Source organism: Plectropomus leopardus, chromosome 19, assembly GCF_008729295.1.
Source record: "Plectropomus leopardus isolate mb chromosome 19, YSFRI_Pleo_2.0, whole genome shotgun sequence".
NCBI lineage: Eukaryota > Metazoa > Chordata > Actinopteri > Perciformes > Serranidae > Plectropomus > Plectropomus leopardus.
Genome location: NC_056481.1, coordinates 18936838 through 18954706, shown reverse-complemented (window position 1 = coordinate 18954706; position 17869 = coordinate 18936838). Strand labels below are relative to the sequence as shown.

The window sequence follows — 17869 nt, the reverse complement described above, 5'->3', positions numbered from 1 at the left end:
CTAGTAATCTGAAACCTATTACATTTCAAAAGTAACCTTGCCAACACTGAATACAACCACACTTTACACACACTTTGTTTTTTATCTCAATTTTTCAGTCATTAGTAAATACTTATTGTCCAGCTGTCTGTACTAATGGTAACACTACTTCCAATATATATATAAATTTTATTTTGGGGCTTTTATTGCATTTAATTGACAGGACAGGGTAAAGGGGGGGGGGAGAGAGAGGGAGAGAGAGAAAGAGAGAGAGAGAGAGAGAGAGAGAGAGAGAGAGAGGGGGAGACATGCAGCAAAGGGCGGAGAGACTGGATTCAAACCTGCAGCTGCTGCAGCGAGGACACAGCCTCTGTGCATGGGGCGCCGCTCTGTATTATATTGCAATTGAATGAAAAACTGAACATGTATTTGTTTAAATGTGTTCTTAAAAGAAAAAAAAACTTTCAAAACAGTCACACCAAAAAAAGGGTGCAAAAATATTTATTGCTAATAAACCTGTTGTCAGTTGGCGTATATTTGCTTTATATTTACAATAATAGAGTACAGAGGAATGGGAATGTGAAAGAAAAATCCCAACCATTTAAATAAATACAAAGGGACTGCCACTAAACAAGACTGCACACGTAACCAACTCCAACAACTCCAATGCAGCTGGACCAATGATTGCAGTGAGAAAAATGTCCATTTCTAAAACACACACACACTCACAAAAGTTTAAATGCTACACTTTTTTTTCTTTGCTCCCATTTTCACGAGGACTTTATGCACTCAATAGATGTGTTTGTCTGCACTTCTTAGCTCTTTGACTTCAACCTGGGAAAAAAATGGAAGCAAAAACAAAAGTACTGAGTTCTTGTTTAGTATATATATATATATATATATACACACACACACACACACACACACACACACACACACACATACATGTATATATATGTATATACATATACGATATGTGTATATATGTATATACATATACAGTGTGTGTGTGTGTGTGTGTGTGTGTGTGTGTGTGTGTATATATATATATATAAGTGGATTCTTCCATCCATATGCATTCAGCTGTTGTATAATAATGCAGATGAGTATTAGAGCGGCAGGGCGTTAACGGACCTGAACGCCAGACTCATTCCTATGGTTTTGTTATGCAAGTATTACTCAGTCAACAATATGTAGTTGTGTTTAGCGTTTAGCCTTTTAACATCACATTTATGCCTTTGGCTAGCAAGAGTCTAGGGAGTTAAAACAGTAGCTTACACAGTCATAGTTTTAGTGTATGCATGACAGATTCGCCATTAAAAACAGTATTTACAATAAGACATGGCAGCAAAAAATAAACACATACAAAAAAATGTCACAGTTAACTGAAGTGCATGGAATGCAAAATCTAGACATGAAATTCAAACTTCATACCATATATATTTTTTAATAATATGATCTGTGTTTTGTGACCAGTGTGTAGTGTTACTAAATAAGTAATTACAGAGCTAAAATATAGTGGGCTTCTAAACATGCAGGTCGGTGGACATGATGCGTCACTGTCAGAACTCCTTGGTGTCTTTGTTTTCAAAGAGGTGGAGTCTCTGCTCTGCCGTGAGCCCTTCCTTTAGACTCTGCAGGGATAAAGAGAGGTCAAGCAGATATTAATAAGGAGAATGATAAATCAAACGTCTTCTGAACACGTGCTGTTCCTAAGCAGGGAAGTGTTTCCCTTGTCAATCTAAATCTGTTGCCTCCAACACCACCTTACTGTTGACTCTACGCCCTGTGTGCTTTGGAGCCTCAGAACTGACAAGAGGCAGTAAAAGATTATCAGATGAGTCAAAAATAGTAGTTGTAAAAAGAATACCACTGGCTGTACAGTTTTCCTTTATGGCAGTCAGGGATAGGAGTGTGTGTGTGTGTGTGTTAAACATCAGTGCAGACAAGGGCAATAAAGAAGACTGTGCAGCAAGCAGCGAGCCAGCCTGAAAACACTGGTAGCTCGCGTACAGACACACATTAGCCTTTCAGCTATCCACCTCGCCACAGCTGACGTTCCTCATAAAACCACAGCAGTGCAGGTTCTGTTAACCATCTATATATCATGGATATGCCCTATGTTTTACAGTAGGGATGTCCCCCAATCCTGATCTGAGTCATTTGATACTGAGTTGATACCGAGTCCCGATCCAGTAATATTTAACTGGATAATACAGCTGCACAATGGACACTTTAAATACTAAAAAGCTATTAAAATCAATCTAGTGTATATCCTTGAGAGTTTGAACAGCTCCACTTCATGTATCTTTTTTTAAACAAAATAACAAAGTACGCAAACCAAAAAGTATCTTCAGAAATTGCTCTCAAATCGTCTTAGTGTAGCATTGTAATGATAGTACAGAACACTGTAAATGAGTAATATCATCACAATTCAAAGATGTTTTTTCAGCTGATGAAATAAAAAATGGCGTTTACTGGGCCCCCGATACTGATCCTTCCAATCCCATCAGGACATCCCTATTTTATATGATAATTATTTATCATCGCTGTGTAGCTCTTTATTGACTGTACAATCATTTACATACTTTGTAAAACAGTACAAAATATATAAATGATTCCATCACCTGCACTGCAGTCTAACGACAAAGTTAGCTGTAGCTGGGTGTGAGCTAATAAGACTGCTGCTGTGTTTTAGCTATCAATGTGTTTTTGCTTTTTTGGGGGCTCCACAGTATGACACTGTTAGTATGTAGGCAACTTTCTATTCACAAAATATATGACCACTAATGTGAAAGCACACACAGTAATCATCAACAACCCAGTGATATCTTTGACACTCTATGCTCATTTGTTCTTCAATGTTACGTGTCTGTAGAGTGGGATATTAGTGCATATATATATAATTTGAGCAGTGACTCAGGTCTATAGAGTTCCTTAGAGGTGGAGGACAAGAGGATGTGCTTAAACCAGCTGTGGATCTGCTTTGGTTTACCTAAAGGAGAAGGGGAAGGAGGCCTACACGTCCTCAGCAGCCCTGACTGTCACAGGGCAAGTCTCGACTCACAGACTGAGGACAGAAGGGGAAAACACACCAGCAAGTGTGTTAGACTACTGAGCATTTTAGTTTACACCACAATCCCAAGATCCCAGTTTTGATGGAGTCACAAAATGGACAAATAAAATGAAGCCCAGCAGAAACACTGCTAATAATAATGATGCAACAGTGGGCATGCAGAGCTGCATGCAACTTTGCAGATGGCCAGTAGATGGCAATAAATTACTTGAAACTGCTTCTCAGCCTTTGCTTTGTGGGAGATATCTTTGCTCTGTCAGTTCTAAATGTGTTGGTAGCACAAAGGATGACGCAGTTCCAAGAAAAATCCTGTACGAACTCCACAGTGGGATGAAGGATTTGATTTTACTTGTCATTGCCCACTAAAAGGCAAACTCACCTTTGACCTCATAGTGCGCTCTGAGCGTTTGGCTGCAGCGGCTGCCATCTTCAGGATGTCTGGGTTGCTTTTGGATTTCATGATATCTAGGAGGGAGGATGTGTCAGAGTTTGAATGATGGCAAACAACAGAGAAAGGGTGTAGTCCTCAGGTGTACTGAATGCTAATTTAGTTGACACACAATGAGCCTCATGCAAGAACCACAAGATAAATTAATAATTGCAGCAAAGGCCTGAGAGCCAGCGAAACTCATTTGTCATTTGGTGGAGTTTCTTCTTAGGTTTAGAAGGGATATCTGGGCACTGGTTAGATTAAGGAAAGTTTACTACAGTTCATCCACACATACTACCTGCACAGTTTTAATATAAAGATGGTTGAACATTGGTGAAATATTCCTTTAAATACCATAATGCCTTGGAGCAGCCCTGTGGCTTAGAGGTTAAGATGGTGGCCATGAAGTGCAACATCCCCTTTGCTGCACGCTTTCGCCCTCATTTCCTGTATTTACATTATTGCTGTCTAATAAAGGCAAAAATTTAAAAAGAAACAATTCATCATGACTCAATCCGAATGAATTTGGAGTTTAAAAATACTTCAGACGGAAACAAACTAAAATAAACATGAATGACTAAACACACTCGATGTGAACATAATGTTCTGTTCCCCACAACATCAAAAAGCCTCAGCGTCCTTTATGAAGGCCCCTATCCATCTGGGTACTCTCCAGTCCACCTTCTTGACTGCAATCTAAATAACGGAGCACTTTGGTTTTTTTTATGTTTTTAACATCTAACTTCATATCAAACCGTTCACCATTTATTTATTTCGGTCATAGTACGTCACTGCTGATATTTTCCTTTTGTTTAGGGTCCCTACAACAACCGAAGCTGCTAATTCAGTATTAAAGCTCTGCAGCGTCAAAGTCTTCTTTCCACTCTTGATTTTTCTGTCTTTTAGAATGAGAGAACTTTTTTTTCTTGCACAAGGCTTGCTGTGTTTTTATTTTTTCATACCATATCCTCCTCGCTCCACCTCCTCCAGTGACGGCTCCCCGAGTGCCTCGTGAGCCAGCTGCAGCTGGTCTCTGAGCCGGCCCAGATCCCGCTCTGCTTTGGCCTTGACAATGCTCAGTTCTGTGTAGATGTCCTTGTACTTATCTGTTGCATATTTCTTGTCCTGTAACACATTGTTTTGCAGTTCAGATAAAGGGCATTCGTGTTATCTCTCACCTACTAATTCATGATTGTCCTCAGTTAAAAGGGCTTTCCAGTGTTATCTAAACAGAAAACTGTACTCTTTGGGCAGCTTGGAGTTCGTCTTTCAAGGAATTGATTTCCTGTTTCAGGTACTGGACCTCGGACTCCTTCACTCTCAGCATCACCTAGAAAAGAAGAGCGAAATGACAAAAGTAGATAAAAAGATGAAGTAAGCCACAAGGCCCTGCACCAAGAGTATCTGCTTTTATTTCAAACCTCACTAGTATAGACTTGATATTATAACTTTCCACATATAAAATATCCACTAACTGAAATATACATTTGATTAAGTATAAATTAATGACAATAATATATTACAGTAGAGATAAAATTCATACATTCAACACTGGTGCCTCCGATGGATGTCTAAAATATGGCATTCAGGGAGACTCCCACATACATGTCTTTGTGAGGAACTTGGGAGGATACTGAAAAATGGATTTCAAGAACCTGCAACTGTATAGTAGATGTTTCACCAACAAATGTTGGGAAAATAAAATTCCCTGAAGGATGGAAAATTCTTTTTTTTCCTCTTTAGTTTATAAGAAGGTCATATAACAAAACTGGAAAAATAAGGAAGCACCCACTCTTCAAAAATGAAAAGCTTTAATGAAATATTACCTGTGTATTGAAAGGGCAGTGTTGGAAGACAGCAACAAAAAGAAACAATTTAACAAGATCTGGAGCTCAGTCTAGGAAGCTCTAAGGATCTGATCGCAAATGACTCTGCACCAATAAACTCTAAGGAACCTGTGTAGTATATTTGTCCTGTCTTGTTTATGGTGTTTCTGTGTTTGTGTGAATTTGTGTGTATGTATGTATTTATGTATTTATGTATGCATGTATGTATGTGTCTGTGGGTATGGATCAGGCAAAAGTGTGTGAGTATGTGTCTGTGTGTAATGTGTGTGGGCGGGGATACAATAACTTGTGTGATGACAGCTGTATATGACTGCAGTGTATTTGTTGAAGTACCCAAAACATATTTAGGTCACACAATGTAATTTCTTGAAGAAATAATGATTACGTAACATACTAATGTACTGTATTTAAAGCCATGCTCACTCAATAAAATAAATAATTACATATATAAAAAATAAGAGGTCTTTAGGCACATTTTTAGATTTGATTGCTTCGTTTGAGGTGATTTTTTGCTTGAACCTTACTTCTAACTCGTAGATCTCTTTTCCTTGTATTGTGGCGTTCGTGTCGCCTATGCCATCCTCAGATGTCATGGCGCGCATCTTGGTGATCTCTGCTGCAAGACGGTTGTTCAGCTCCTAAAAATGCAATAAAGAAGAAGCTTGTATAAGTTTAGCATAGTGGCAGGTATGCTTTCATGCACATGGTGTGTGAAAAAAAAGAGTCCAAGAGGACACAAAAAATATTTCAGTGGTGTAGTCTATCGTGACAAAACTTTAACGAACTATTTATCAAATACAGAGTCAAGAGATGTGACAGCAAACTTAACAAATGCTGCAAAAAATGTAGAGGCTGATCGTGTTTCTTTGCCCCGCCCCACTGAGCTGTGCATGATGTGAGAGTGGTTGAGCAACTTTGTCGGAATAATTAAATTTGTCAGTTTTTGCATACCTTATGATATATCGTATCTCATTCTCAAGACACAGCTGATATGAAAGCTCTTCCTTTTCAAACATAAAAGTTCAAACATAATTTCAATGTCCCCAATGATGCGTTCAAGGACCATCGTAAATTCAAAAAGCCAACAGTAATTTCTTTTTCTTTTTTTCTTTTTTTTAACAGTTTTTAGCTTTGATAAGCGGTAGTGTTTGAGTGGGTTTTTTTTTTTTAAAGGAAAACATGCATTCCAAACCTGTTTTCTTAATAAATGAAATAAAATAAAATACGAAATTAAATAAAAAATTTTTTAAAAAATTTAAAAATCTCTCAGTTTTCTATAAAAAGCTCCATATATATATATATTTAAAAAAGAAAGAAAGAATAAAATCTCTGAAAGAAAACAAGCCTTCTTGCCTTCTAAACCCACAGACCTGCGGGTTTAGAGGGCATGTTTAATACAGCCATTTAACGTTGTATGCCATTCCCCTCAGCCAAAAGTGCATAAAAAAATATTTGACATGCCTGGTGGGCGTACATGAAGGGAAAGACGGAACATGGGGAGAAATGAAGAAACTTTCGTGATGAATAAATAAACAAAAACAATGATATCTAAGACACATATTAAAGCTATGTTATGTCGTCAGCTACAGAAAATAAATTCACCGTTATGTCATACCAATGTCATTTTCAATTATTTTAACTTACTAGTTCCATGACATTTTCAGGTTTTTCAAATATAAATGTTTAAACTTTTGTCAATGTGGACATACTACACCTTAATAGCTTGACTAAATTCTGCACTATGCAATCATTCTCTAGATTTCACTGAAACCCTGAGCACCAAAGTGTAATTAATTTAGATTTATCAGCGTGGTAATCAATAGAGACAATGCTACATTAATCTACATTACAACACTGAAATATTTGTATACAGCTGTGTTGTGTCTATTAATGATTGTATATTACAGTGTGTGACTGCACCTGGTTGTGTGCGTTGAGCTCCTGGTTCTCCCTCTGACACTGCCTGAGGGCCTGCCTCTCAGCCTCCAGCGCCTGGGCTAGGTGGGCGTTTTCTAGGCACTTCTGGGAATACTGCTCCGACAACACCTCGATCTCCCGCTGGAACGAACACAGCTCCTCCCTGAAAAATAACACAATACCACACTGAGAGAAAATCTAATGCCACCAGTTTGGATTCAGGAGTAAAATGGTGCAAATACAGTGATATGTTCAAGCTCTGGTGGTCAGAACAAAGTCTGGAATGTGGTTAGTGCTGGGCGAAAATCCAACGTCACAGTATTTTTCAATGTTTGATGGTATCGCTGTATTGAAAGTATTTTGTATGATAACAGAGACAAAAACATACAACTAGATTTTCTGACGAGTGTATGACTACAGAATATCCCAGTAAGTGAATTTTTGGTGTTTTAAAAAGATTTATTGTTCATTCTGACTGTAATATTAAAACTGAACTGACATGCAACTATGACTACCACAAAGTTTAAGCAATATAATAATTAAAAAAACAGTATCAAAAATATCACTTCATTTCCATCTGCTGTTTCCATCATTAAATAAAAGTGGAATATTAACAATTTGTATAGTCCTGATGAAATTCATTGACTTTTTTTAAGCACTTGAAGATCCAGTCATCACTGAGGTGCCATGCTATAATGCAATGTTGGCTGAGTTTCTTTTTTAATCACACACAAAAAAAGTTTTTGTCTGTTTTTTAAAGAATTGAGACCAAGAGGTCACATTTTACAATTAAAATGAACTTTTTACTGGTGGAAAACCTACTTTGTTATAGTGTCACCTCAAACATTTGGCATTTCTGTGCTGCTATGTACTGCTGTCCATGTCACTTTAACCAACAGACTAATGCAACTGAGGAACAGAATTTATGATCAGATGTCCTGGATCAACATCAGCCTGGTTTTAAAGATCATACCACATACTGCATACATCATGCAACACTTACTCGTGCTGTCTGCGAATCTCTTCTATGTCTGCATTTTCTGTGTTGCTGTTGGCCTTGCGAGCCTTGTCCAGCTCCTTCTCCAACTCTGTCCGATGGGCATTCTTCATCGCTTCAATAGCTAAAGTAACAGACAAAAATGCTTTGATATATGCAAAACAAATTTTAAACATTATCATAAAAAATAAAATAATAAACTTTATTTATAGAGGACCTTTCATACAAGAAATGTAGCAAAAAGTGCTTTGCAATAGGGACAATATAAGCACAGAGTGCTTTATTACACCTTGCAAGATCATGCATTCTTTGATTAAGGACCATGAGAGTGTGTGTCTATGACTTTATTTCTGAACGTCCTCATGATTGAGTTGCATGTTGAGGTCACCATTATTTTGGATATATGTAAGCTCTCTGAGGCAAATTGTAATTTGTAACACTGGACTTTATAAATGAGACTGAATTGTATTCCCTTTCAACATGCTCTGTGCTTTCTCAGAAATTTCTTTTTTCAAATCGATCATGTTCAGACGAAAGATATTTCTTTCTGTTAGGTCAAAGGTTATTTGGTCTAGGACAGTGATACTCAATTTATGGCCGGGTCAAATCTGGCCCCTGATAGGGTGTTGGGTGCCCCCCCCAACCATTTTTCAATTTACTATAAGAGTGCATATAAAAGCATTAAAAAAAGAACTTGTTCATTAAAAAAAGTGTCATTGGAGGATCCCATAGCACCACCCAATAGAGGTTCTAGCAAAGCCCCTAAAAATGTCCCGATATCTAAGAAATGTCCCAAAATCCTAGAAATGTCCTTAAATCCTTGAAACATCCTAAAATCCAAGAAATGTCCTAAAATCCCCTAGCCACCTGTCTTTTTGCAAAAGTGGCCTCCAAGCAAAGCATGTTGAGTATCACTGCTCTAGGATGTTATTTACCAGCGATGGTGGCTGCTGTCTCCTCTGCTAGCAGTCGCTCTTTCTCCTCCTTAAGGTTCTCCAGCTCTCTCTGATGTTTCCTCTGCAGCTCATCTATCACCTTCTGATGGGACTCCTCCATGGCAGCAAAGCCCCTCTCACACGTGGCCTACGAGACAGGAAAACATGGTGCAACTGTAAGTTCATGGGCCAGCGACACATGAGCCAAAAGGTTCTCCTGACCATATAAGCAAGGCAGGAAAAACCTCAGGCCCTACAGCAGCCAGTGCACATCACCACGGTCATTCATTTCCAGCAAATGACTTGCAAGATACAGCCTGTTAGAAATGAGTAAGTTGAGCCTGTGCGAGTACAAAAAGGGTTAAAAGGAACGACAGGATACACTGAAGGAATGCATAGACAATGAGAGAGGAGGGGCGTACAGAACTATATGATGCCATTTCCTATCCACAGCAAAGCATTCACTGATAATGCTTATAAAGTCCTTATTCCAAACTGAGCTCATGTTGTTCATGGTGGCTATAATCCTAATCTGCCTATGGGCCAAATCTTTGATGGAATGTAGGTTTAAGATGATAACCTGATACAATCACAAAGCTGCACGTCTGAGAAACTGCAGTACTGAAGGGCATTTTTACAACCTACTACAACCTTTTGGATGCTATGGAGAAAAGGAGAGAGGACTAATCTTCATCACGCACTTTCATAAAAAGCCATTTCACTGCTATCATAACTACAGTGCAAGTTTCCACAAGAAAGGACTTCAATGGCCTTTCCACAAGCTCAACTAAAAACTTTGTCCTGCTTCCGGCCTCTATTCACTGCCACTAATCTGCAGACTCAGTCAACGGCTGTGCCCTGGCCTGCATTCCCGCCTCTGCCTCTATCTAACTCCAACCAAACAGGGGAAATGAAGGTCCAGTGTGTTTTCACAGGGCTAAAGCCCCCTGAAAGTTTATGCGTAGGAAACCTACTGTGACAGGCTGAAAAGTCTCCCCCACAGAGCAAACATAAACTTCCTGCTCTGACATCACACCGGCACAAACTCTATTTGGAAGCATGTCATTCTATGTATCTTGTGTGTAAATATATCCTGGGTCATGGCAGGGGCATGGACTACTCAGACACAGTAGAGTATTAAGTCAGCTAAGACATAAGCTGGCTATCTGAGTAAGCTGAATATCAAACACGTTGTTTTACAGTCTGCCACAAGGAAAACTCACTTTTCAAGTCACAGCTTAAAAAATGCTGATGTTTGTGTCACAAAGTTACCAATCTGTCTCATTGGGCCAAACTGAAAACTGACAATAAGCCTCCGGGTCAATAATTATTGTGCGAAACTTTGATTTGCTGTTGACATTTTTTTTTTTTACTTTATTGTTTAAGTGTTAAGTGGACTTCTCTCCTCTGTCTTATCAACTACAATCTCATAAACATCTAATTGCTAAATTTAAATTAAAGAGTTCAACTAACAAATAAGAAAATAGCCTTTTCTTTAAAGTGTAACTAAATCCCCAAACCACTTTTTCTGTTGAAAAGCAATATATATGGATATTTAGTGTTTTTGATTGATTAAGGTCCATCTCTTGACATTTGAGTGCAAAGCATTAAAATTCTAAATTTTCTGTTGTAAATATGCATAGTGACTGCCCTCCAAAGGTTGAAACATGGCTATTGCAACTGGATTTTACAATTGGCTGATCCTGGTAGCAAGAGCCTGCTTACATCACCAACCCATTGCCGCCGCAACCACCCTCTAACCCACAGACTACTTTGTGTGTGGGGGGGCAGGGAGGTGCTGTGGATCGAGAGGCTGACAGTTGGGTGGCTGGGCATTTCTTAGCCCCCCTCCTAGCCCTGCCCATTTTTGAGACTTTTTTAACATTCCAGGGAGGAGGTATTCAAACCAAAAGTGGGTGGTTTAGTTACTTTTTAAGTCTGGGCCTTCAGTTAGATTCAAGTCTTTGGTAGCAACCCGTGGGCATGGGGCAGAGAGCCACAGACAGACTAAGGAAGTAACAAAGAGACAAGAATACCTGTTGTTTTTGGTCTTTCCATGGGATTTGTTGACAGTATGAAACATATAGAATGACACCAGCTTTATACTTTAAATGCACAAACTGAGATAATAACAAACTCTTCGAAAATCAAGGGAAATTTTACCATGCCTTAAAGAGTTTGTTCACTCAAATCCTAAAAATACATTTTTCGATGTATCCCATGCTGTCTAGCCATGCATGTGCACCACAGAAAAAATCCTTTCACCTCCATTGTGTTGGGAAAACCTCCACAAAGAAAACCAAAACTATCTGCTTGGCCAAATACCATTATGGGTAAGTGAGAAAATATGTTTTTTTAAGTTAGTTTGGCTAACTGTTGATTTTTCATGGTGTGAAATTCATAAGCCTATACTTTTGGATCTGTTCATGGGGTTGTGAGTTACAGTTTTACAAAATACTCAGAGTCAAGCTATTAGCAAGCTTTTCCATGAGCTTTCAACCACCGCTTATTGCCTCCGCCAGCAAATTAAGTTGTTGGCTCAGTTGTCATCGAATTATCTTATATATAACTACTTCTTCTGCGCAGCTATGGCTCAGGAAGCAGAGTGGGTTATCCAATAATCAAAAGATCAGTGGTTGGATCCCCAGCTCCTCCAGTTTGCGTGTCAAAGAATCGAAGGGCAAGATACTTAACCACAAAATGCTCCCGATGGCTGTATCATCCGTGTGAGTGGGTTTAAAACTGAGAAACAGGTAGCACCTAGTAACCTTAGCCAACAATGTTTGAATGTAACAGAATTGTTTAAAACCTTTGAGTGGTCAGAAAAGTAAAAAGGCACTATATATTTTCAATTCTTACCAAATGACCTAAGTTCCATACTTGAGTTGCATTATCACAACTGAGTAAACAACTCCATTTGATGCTGATGACTGAGATGCATATGAGAGCTCTAGAAAAACTTAGTATGTAGATACTGAAAAATACTAAAATTACTCAAAAAATTAATATGTTATGTCCTTATTATTCAGAAAAAGTAGGGATTCAAATTTAACTGTTAGTGGAAACAGCCAAAGGAAAAGAGATCAGACCCATACAATTTAAGATAACAGCCAAAATAATTTCAAAATATAACTGGCTGTTTTGATTGTAAATATTCATAAGTTTAAAGGTGTTAAATGGGTTCAACTCTTTGCCCTTAACAATTAAAATGCTGCATAGCTGAGTCAAAGGGTTAGATCAATAAGCACACTGAACTACGACCAGAGGAACTCATTTCAGAGAGAGGCTGATACGATGTGGTAGTGTAAAAGAATTTCATAGGTTCTATTCAGTGTTTTTATTGGCTATTCCAATCTTTCAGTCACTCAAAGTACTTCAACTTATTGTAATAAATTTCAACAAAATGGGTTCCTCAGTACACGACAACTGCAGCGTCAGTGATCACATAAAACCTAAATAAGGTTAGTTTTCATGCAACACAGAAGAAAAGTGGTTTACAGAACAGAGAGCGAGAGTTGGGTGAGCGAGGTTAGGTAGGGAAACGGGGATCGGGGAAGGAAGGGGGCTCTGGGAATGCCACAAAGGAACACAAGGCATCACAGATGAAGGACGGCAAGGACAAGGAGCGCTTCCACCTTGAGGTTTTCCAGGTCTTTCTCATATTTCAGCCGTAGGGTCGTAATGTCTCCCTGCTCTTCACGTCGTCTCATCTCTTGGGTCATGATGGAGACTTGGCTCAGCAGCTCTTGAATGCACTCTTTCAGAGTGGATGTTTGGGCCAAGGTGTGATGCAGCTGTCTGTCCTCGTCCGTCAAGTTGTTGTCTGGATTTGCAGGACTCATCATGCTTCTCAGCTCTTCCATTTCCCTGTCAAACCTCTCCATGAGGTTTTTCCTCTCCATCTCATGCTTCTTCTTCAGGTTCTCCATGCAATTTGTTAGCGAGTCAATCTCTTTCACATTTTCTTCTGAACGGACACGCAGTGTCTCACCTGCCTTAGCGATTTCCTGCCTCAACATTTCAGCTTCCTGCTCATAGCTGTCTTTGACCTCTCGTAGCTCCTTTTTATGCCTGGCTATCATGTCATCATGCTCAATGTATTTATCCAATGAGTCTATGGGCTCTCCTTCAATCTGGATCAAAGTTTGTGGCCCTGTGGTGGTTTTCAGAGAAGCCTTGAATAGTTGGCTCTCAAGATCTGCCAGTTGGGACTCCAGATCTCTGGTGGCTTCTCTCAATTTAGGACAATTTGGACAATCTACAAAGCTACCAAACTCAACTTCTGTATGCGTTTGCATTATTTTTTTCTCATGTTGGACATTCAGCCTAGTTATCATATAAGACATGAACGCTTCTTTAAGGGCATCACACAGATACTCAGAGGACTGTTTCTGTTCTCGACCAAAAACAAAGCTTGATAGAGCCAAAGAGACAAGCTGGTCATCTCTGGCTAACTTCACACTGGAAGCAATCTGCTTCAAAACATTTGACTTTGCCTCCAAGGTCTCCGTTAACTCTTTAAGAATCAGAGCATTAGTTTCATCATCAAGCCATTTATACATCGCTGCAAAATCTGGCTCTATCACTACCCCACTCTCAACTTTTACTTGTGGACCAATCCCACTAATCAAGAGCATCAAGCGCTTCTGTGCCATCATCTGTTGTGCCACACCTCTTTCACAGCTGTGTTGGTTTTCCTCTGGTTGGATTTCGAATGTACCCAACAGCTGGCTCCAAAACTCTCCCTCTATTACCAACCTCATGTCTTTCTGACTCACACAGAGTGGCTCCTCTTTCAAAGAACCAAATAAAGTGCTTTTTAAATCACTGAGCATTTTTTCTACATCAACATCTACCTTTGATAGCATCTCTACAACCTGATCAATTGCCTCAGACCTCATCTCTATCTCTTCTACTACTTGCTTTGTAAGTCCTTTATCATCAACCTGCTTCTCTTCTGCTTCAACACACTCGCTAACTGTCTTTTTAACTTTACCCGTCTTCATTTCTAACTTCTCTCTTAGCATTGTTATTTCACTTTCTGCTTCTTTTAGCTTCTCTCTGACTTTCTCAGATTCCTCATTAAGTGTAATAAGTTCATTGTTCCTGACTTCAAGTTCCAAACAGCGCTGCTCTGTAGACCTAAGATTTGCATCCATCTCAAACAACTTTGATTGTGACGTTTCCAGCAGCTCTTTGAGCTGCTCTTTCTCGGGATGTAACTCCTTGTCCTCACTGTCTGTGTGAAAGCCCAGACCTTTTAGTGTAGCTTCTTTCAAATGCAGCTTCTTCTCAGTGTCTTTTAGGGTGTTGCCAAGCTCCTCCAATGTAACCAGAGCTTCATGAAGCCTCAAGGATTTCTCATTCAGCTCCCTCTCGTAATACTCCCTGTCTATTGCATTCGCCTGGTTTTCAGCCAGTTCAGCCTTCAGTCTTTTCAGCTCTTCCATGACCACTTGATGCTGTTTGCCACCCTGCTGGCCAATCAGCTCGGCTTTCAGTCTATCTATTTCCCTGTCAGCTTCAGTCAGCTGGTTCACTATCTCCTGACACCGTTGTTTCAATGCCCCGTTTTCATTAGTTAAAACTTCAACCCTCTGAGAGAGCATCCCAACTGACATCTCGTTTGTCTCGGAATGCTTTTCAATTTCTGAGAGAGGACCATAGGGACTTTTTAGGCTTTCAAACTTCTGTTTCTGAACCTTCCCCACCAAATCCTCCATGGTTAGAAGACGGGTTTCATAGTCACGAATGTTTTCTCCTGCCCTGGCTAAACTCTTTTTTAATATTTCATTTTCTATTTCCTGTTGGTACTTCCAGGTCTCCAAGAGTTTCTGAAGTTGATGTTTCTCTGCTGTCTCTTGATTACAACTATAGAATCTTAACACTTTAGACAGCTCCGTTAAGGACAGAGGTTTATCAGTTATCAAGTCTTCTAGTTCTTGAATTGCTTCCGTGCTGTCCTGGAGCAAAAAGCTAACTGTTTTTTGGACAGGTTCAGGGGGAGGGACCTCCAGAATGGATGGTTTTGGGGATTCAGAGAAATAAGGTTGCTTGATGGGCAGGTGAGAAAGGGAGAGGCCAAGCTGTGCCTGCATATTGCGCTTTTTCAGCTCTTGCAGCTTCAGGAGCTCTTTGGTCTCCAGGTACTTCTTTGTTAAACTCTGTGCTTGAGAACTAACCAGTTCGGGCCTCTTCGTCTGGGGCATCACATCAGCCTCCAGACCCAAAGGGTGCTCCAGCTTGGGAAAGGGGACCAGACAGTTGGTTAACACACAGCAGGGGAGACACAAAGCTTTCTAATAATTTTTCGTTAACTAGTAATCATTTTCCCTCATTCAAAAAGTGACAGTACATTAGATTTCCCACATGACAATCCCATATTATGTAAATGTAAACTTACTTAAAACAAATTTAAAATTCCAATAAATCTTAATGATGTAAATTCAAAGCAAAGGAAATTGATTAAATGGCCAGGGTTAGTTAATCACAACAGAGCATGCATATTAAAGGGTTAAATGTTACTTCATGTGGTAAGTAATGCAATATTAGTTTCAGCTAGATGGTTTACTCAAGGATGGAAGGCATACCAGGTCCTATAAACACATTTCAGGTTCTCGGGTCCAAGCTCATGTCTTACGCCAAAGCAATTCATTCCTGAGCGGAGACAGTCAATAGTGCTAACCAACTAAATCTAATGTTCAAATATATTTTCACACGTACTCCATAATGTGCTTTAAGTAAACTCTGTTCTGTTTCTCAAACAAAAACAAAAACACTACATACACTATAATCTAAAAATGACAGCAGTGCCTAACTGTTCCTTAACCCCTAACAAACTGAACCGTCTGTAAGTAATCATTCAGTCTCACAGCCGTGTATCCACCCATACTTCCACACACAAGCGCAGACATTTCTCCAACATTACATAGCTACATACAATGCATCACACGGCTTTATACAACATGTTAAGAGCAAAATATGGGTGGTCTGTATAGCAGTTAATAGAAGATGAGAATCTGACGCCCATGCAAATAATTAGAAAACAAGCCAAGAGGTTATTAATCATACATGTATAGCCAAACATTTTTGCAAATAGAGCTATGGTGCCAGTGACCATGAAGGATATTGTCACTCTAAATTCAATTAAGTGATCAAATGTTTGTAGCCAGTGACTAGAGAGTTGATTAAATGATCAAATATTACCCTGAACATGTAAAATTGATATCAAAAAGTAATTTAAAAATGAATAGACATCTGAATTCTCTAAATCATAGTTTTCCCTCCAAACCTCATGCCCAACTTTTCCATTTTAATTTTCATATTTTGAACTGCATGGTTGTCATGTAACTTAGGAGACAACAATATGTGTGTTGAATTTTGCATTAAAAAGAAAAACAGAGAGGACATTTTTAGTAAAAACATTACTTAAGGTTCTTGTGCATAACTGGGAGGTATCTCTAAAAAACAAAATGAAACTTAGTGTTGTTGTTCCTAGCAGTCTGATGCATTTTTCTCTTTCTTATTTAGAGTGAAATAATCCTCAGAAAGTCACTTGAACAGCCACAAAACTTGAATTCCAAATCAACACCTCACTAAAGCAATTGCTAGCATGAGTTCAGATACAGTAGCGACCTATAACAGAGAGACAGGGAATTAACTAGTAGAGGCCATTGTTGTAAGATCTCGATGTTTTTTTTCATGCAATGAACTCATGCAGAGGCACATATCTGTAGCCACTTTGTTGCTTCGATGTCAGTTTGTTTGATGTTTTCTTACAATAAAATACAACATGCAAAGAATGTTACAAAACGGAGGAGAAAACACTGCTCAATTTAGAATATAGGCATATAATTTACAAAAGGATATCCCACCATAGCAGCTGCAAACTGAATACAGAGACTAACAACTCACCGGAGAGATGTAACCCGTTCGGACATCCTGCTCTCTTTCCAGAGCTGTTCTCAGCTGGAGCTCCAGCTCCTGCTTGTGCTTGTTTGAGTCAAGGAGCTGCTGGTGACAATTCTTCAACTGTGCCTTCAGGTCCTCAATCTGAAGGAGCAGCAGGGAAAAAGATCTACGTTTAGCCATTTCGAAGCTGAACAAGTTTTGATTAAAAGAAAACATTATTTTAAAGTGTCAATTTTTTAAATTGCAGTGGCTGAGATTTTAATCAGCTTATGATTCACACAATTAACAATGAACTCACAACTTATAGCAAGGGAAAGTATGTTTTTATGATGAGATCCACCAAGAAATTTACTCAGCTGTGGTCAATTAATGCTAATTATATATAAAAAAAACTATAAAACTGAAAATCATGGTTGATTCCTATTTAATATGTTCTCTGCTGGCTGGTGTTCATGTAGTTTGCCATTAAAAAAATGTTGGAAGAAGAAACACCACTGTCAGTTTACGTGATTGAAAAAAAAAGGCATAAATGAATTGAATGTATTATTTTTAGGGCTGTCAAACAATTTTTTTTATCGTAATTAATTGCACAATTTAAACATCTAATCTCAATTTAATTTTAACTGCACTTTTACACACATCTTCAATTCCATTATTTGCATTACAAAACAGTTCTGAAGTACATATTGATAAATTATTACAAATATTATAAGATTACAAGATTGTCTCAATTCGGAATCATATGACTACAAAAAACTGCATGGGACTAGCATTAAG

At 38.8% G+C, this 17869-nt stretch overlaps 1 protein-coding gene across 4 annotated transcripts in view; it reads right to left on the bottom strand.

Annotated features, from left to right (window-relative positions):
* Nucleotides 1–988: 988 nt before the first annotated feature.
* The window catches only part of LOC121958395 (myosin phosphatase Rho interacting protein), a 44740-nt gene continuing 27859 nt past the window's right edge, over nucleotides 989–17869 (bottom strand). The window contains exons 15-25 of one of the 4 annotated variants that reach the window (XM_042507292.1): nucleotides 17096–17233; nucleotides 12817–15423; nucleotides 9182–9329; nucleotides 8253–8370; nucleotides 7253–7412; nucleotides 5857–5970; nucleotides 4729–4815; nucleotides 4448–4610; nucleotides 3435–3520; nucleotides 2975–3049; nucleotides 1532–1613 (exon numbers count right to left, since the gene is read on the bottom strand). In XM_042507292.1, coding sequence (XP_042363226.1) covers nucleotides 3008–3049; nucleotides 3435–3520; nucleotides 4448–4610; nucleotides 4729–4815; nucleotides 5857–5970; nucleotides 7253–7412; nucleotides 8253–8370; nucleotides 9182–9329; nucleotides 12817–15423; nucleotides 17096–17233 — 3663 coding nt within the window. In that variant the 3' untranslated portion in view covers nucleotides 1532–1613; nucleotides 2975–3007. Of the gene's footprint in view, nucleotides 1614–2974; nucleotides 3050–3434; nucleotides 3521–4447; nucleotides 4611–4728; nucleotides 4816–5856; nucleotides 5971–7252; nucleotides 7413–8252; nucleotides 8371–9181; nucleotides 9330–12816; nucleotides 15424–17095; nucleotides 17234–17869 lie in introns of all 4 variants that reach the window. The other 3 variants (XM_042507291.1, XM_042507293.1, XM_042507294.1) reach the window with 3 other exon arrangements.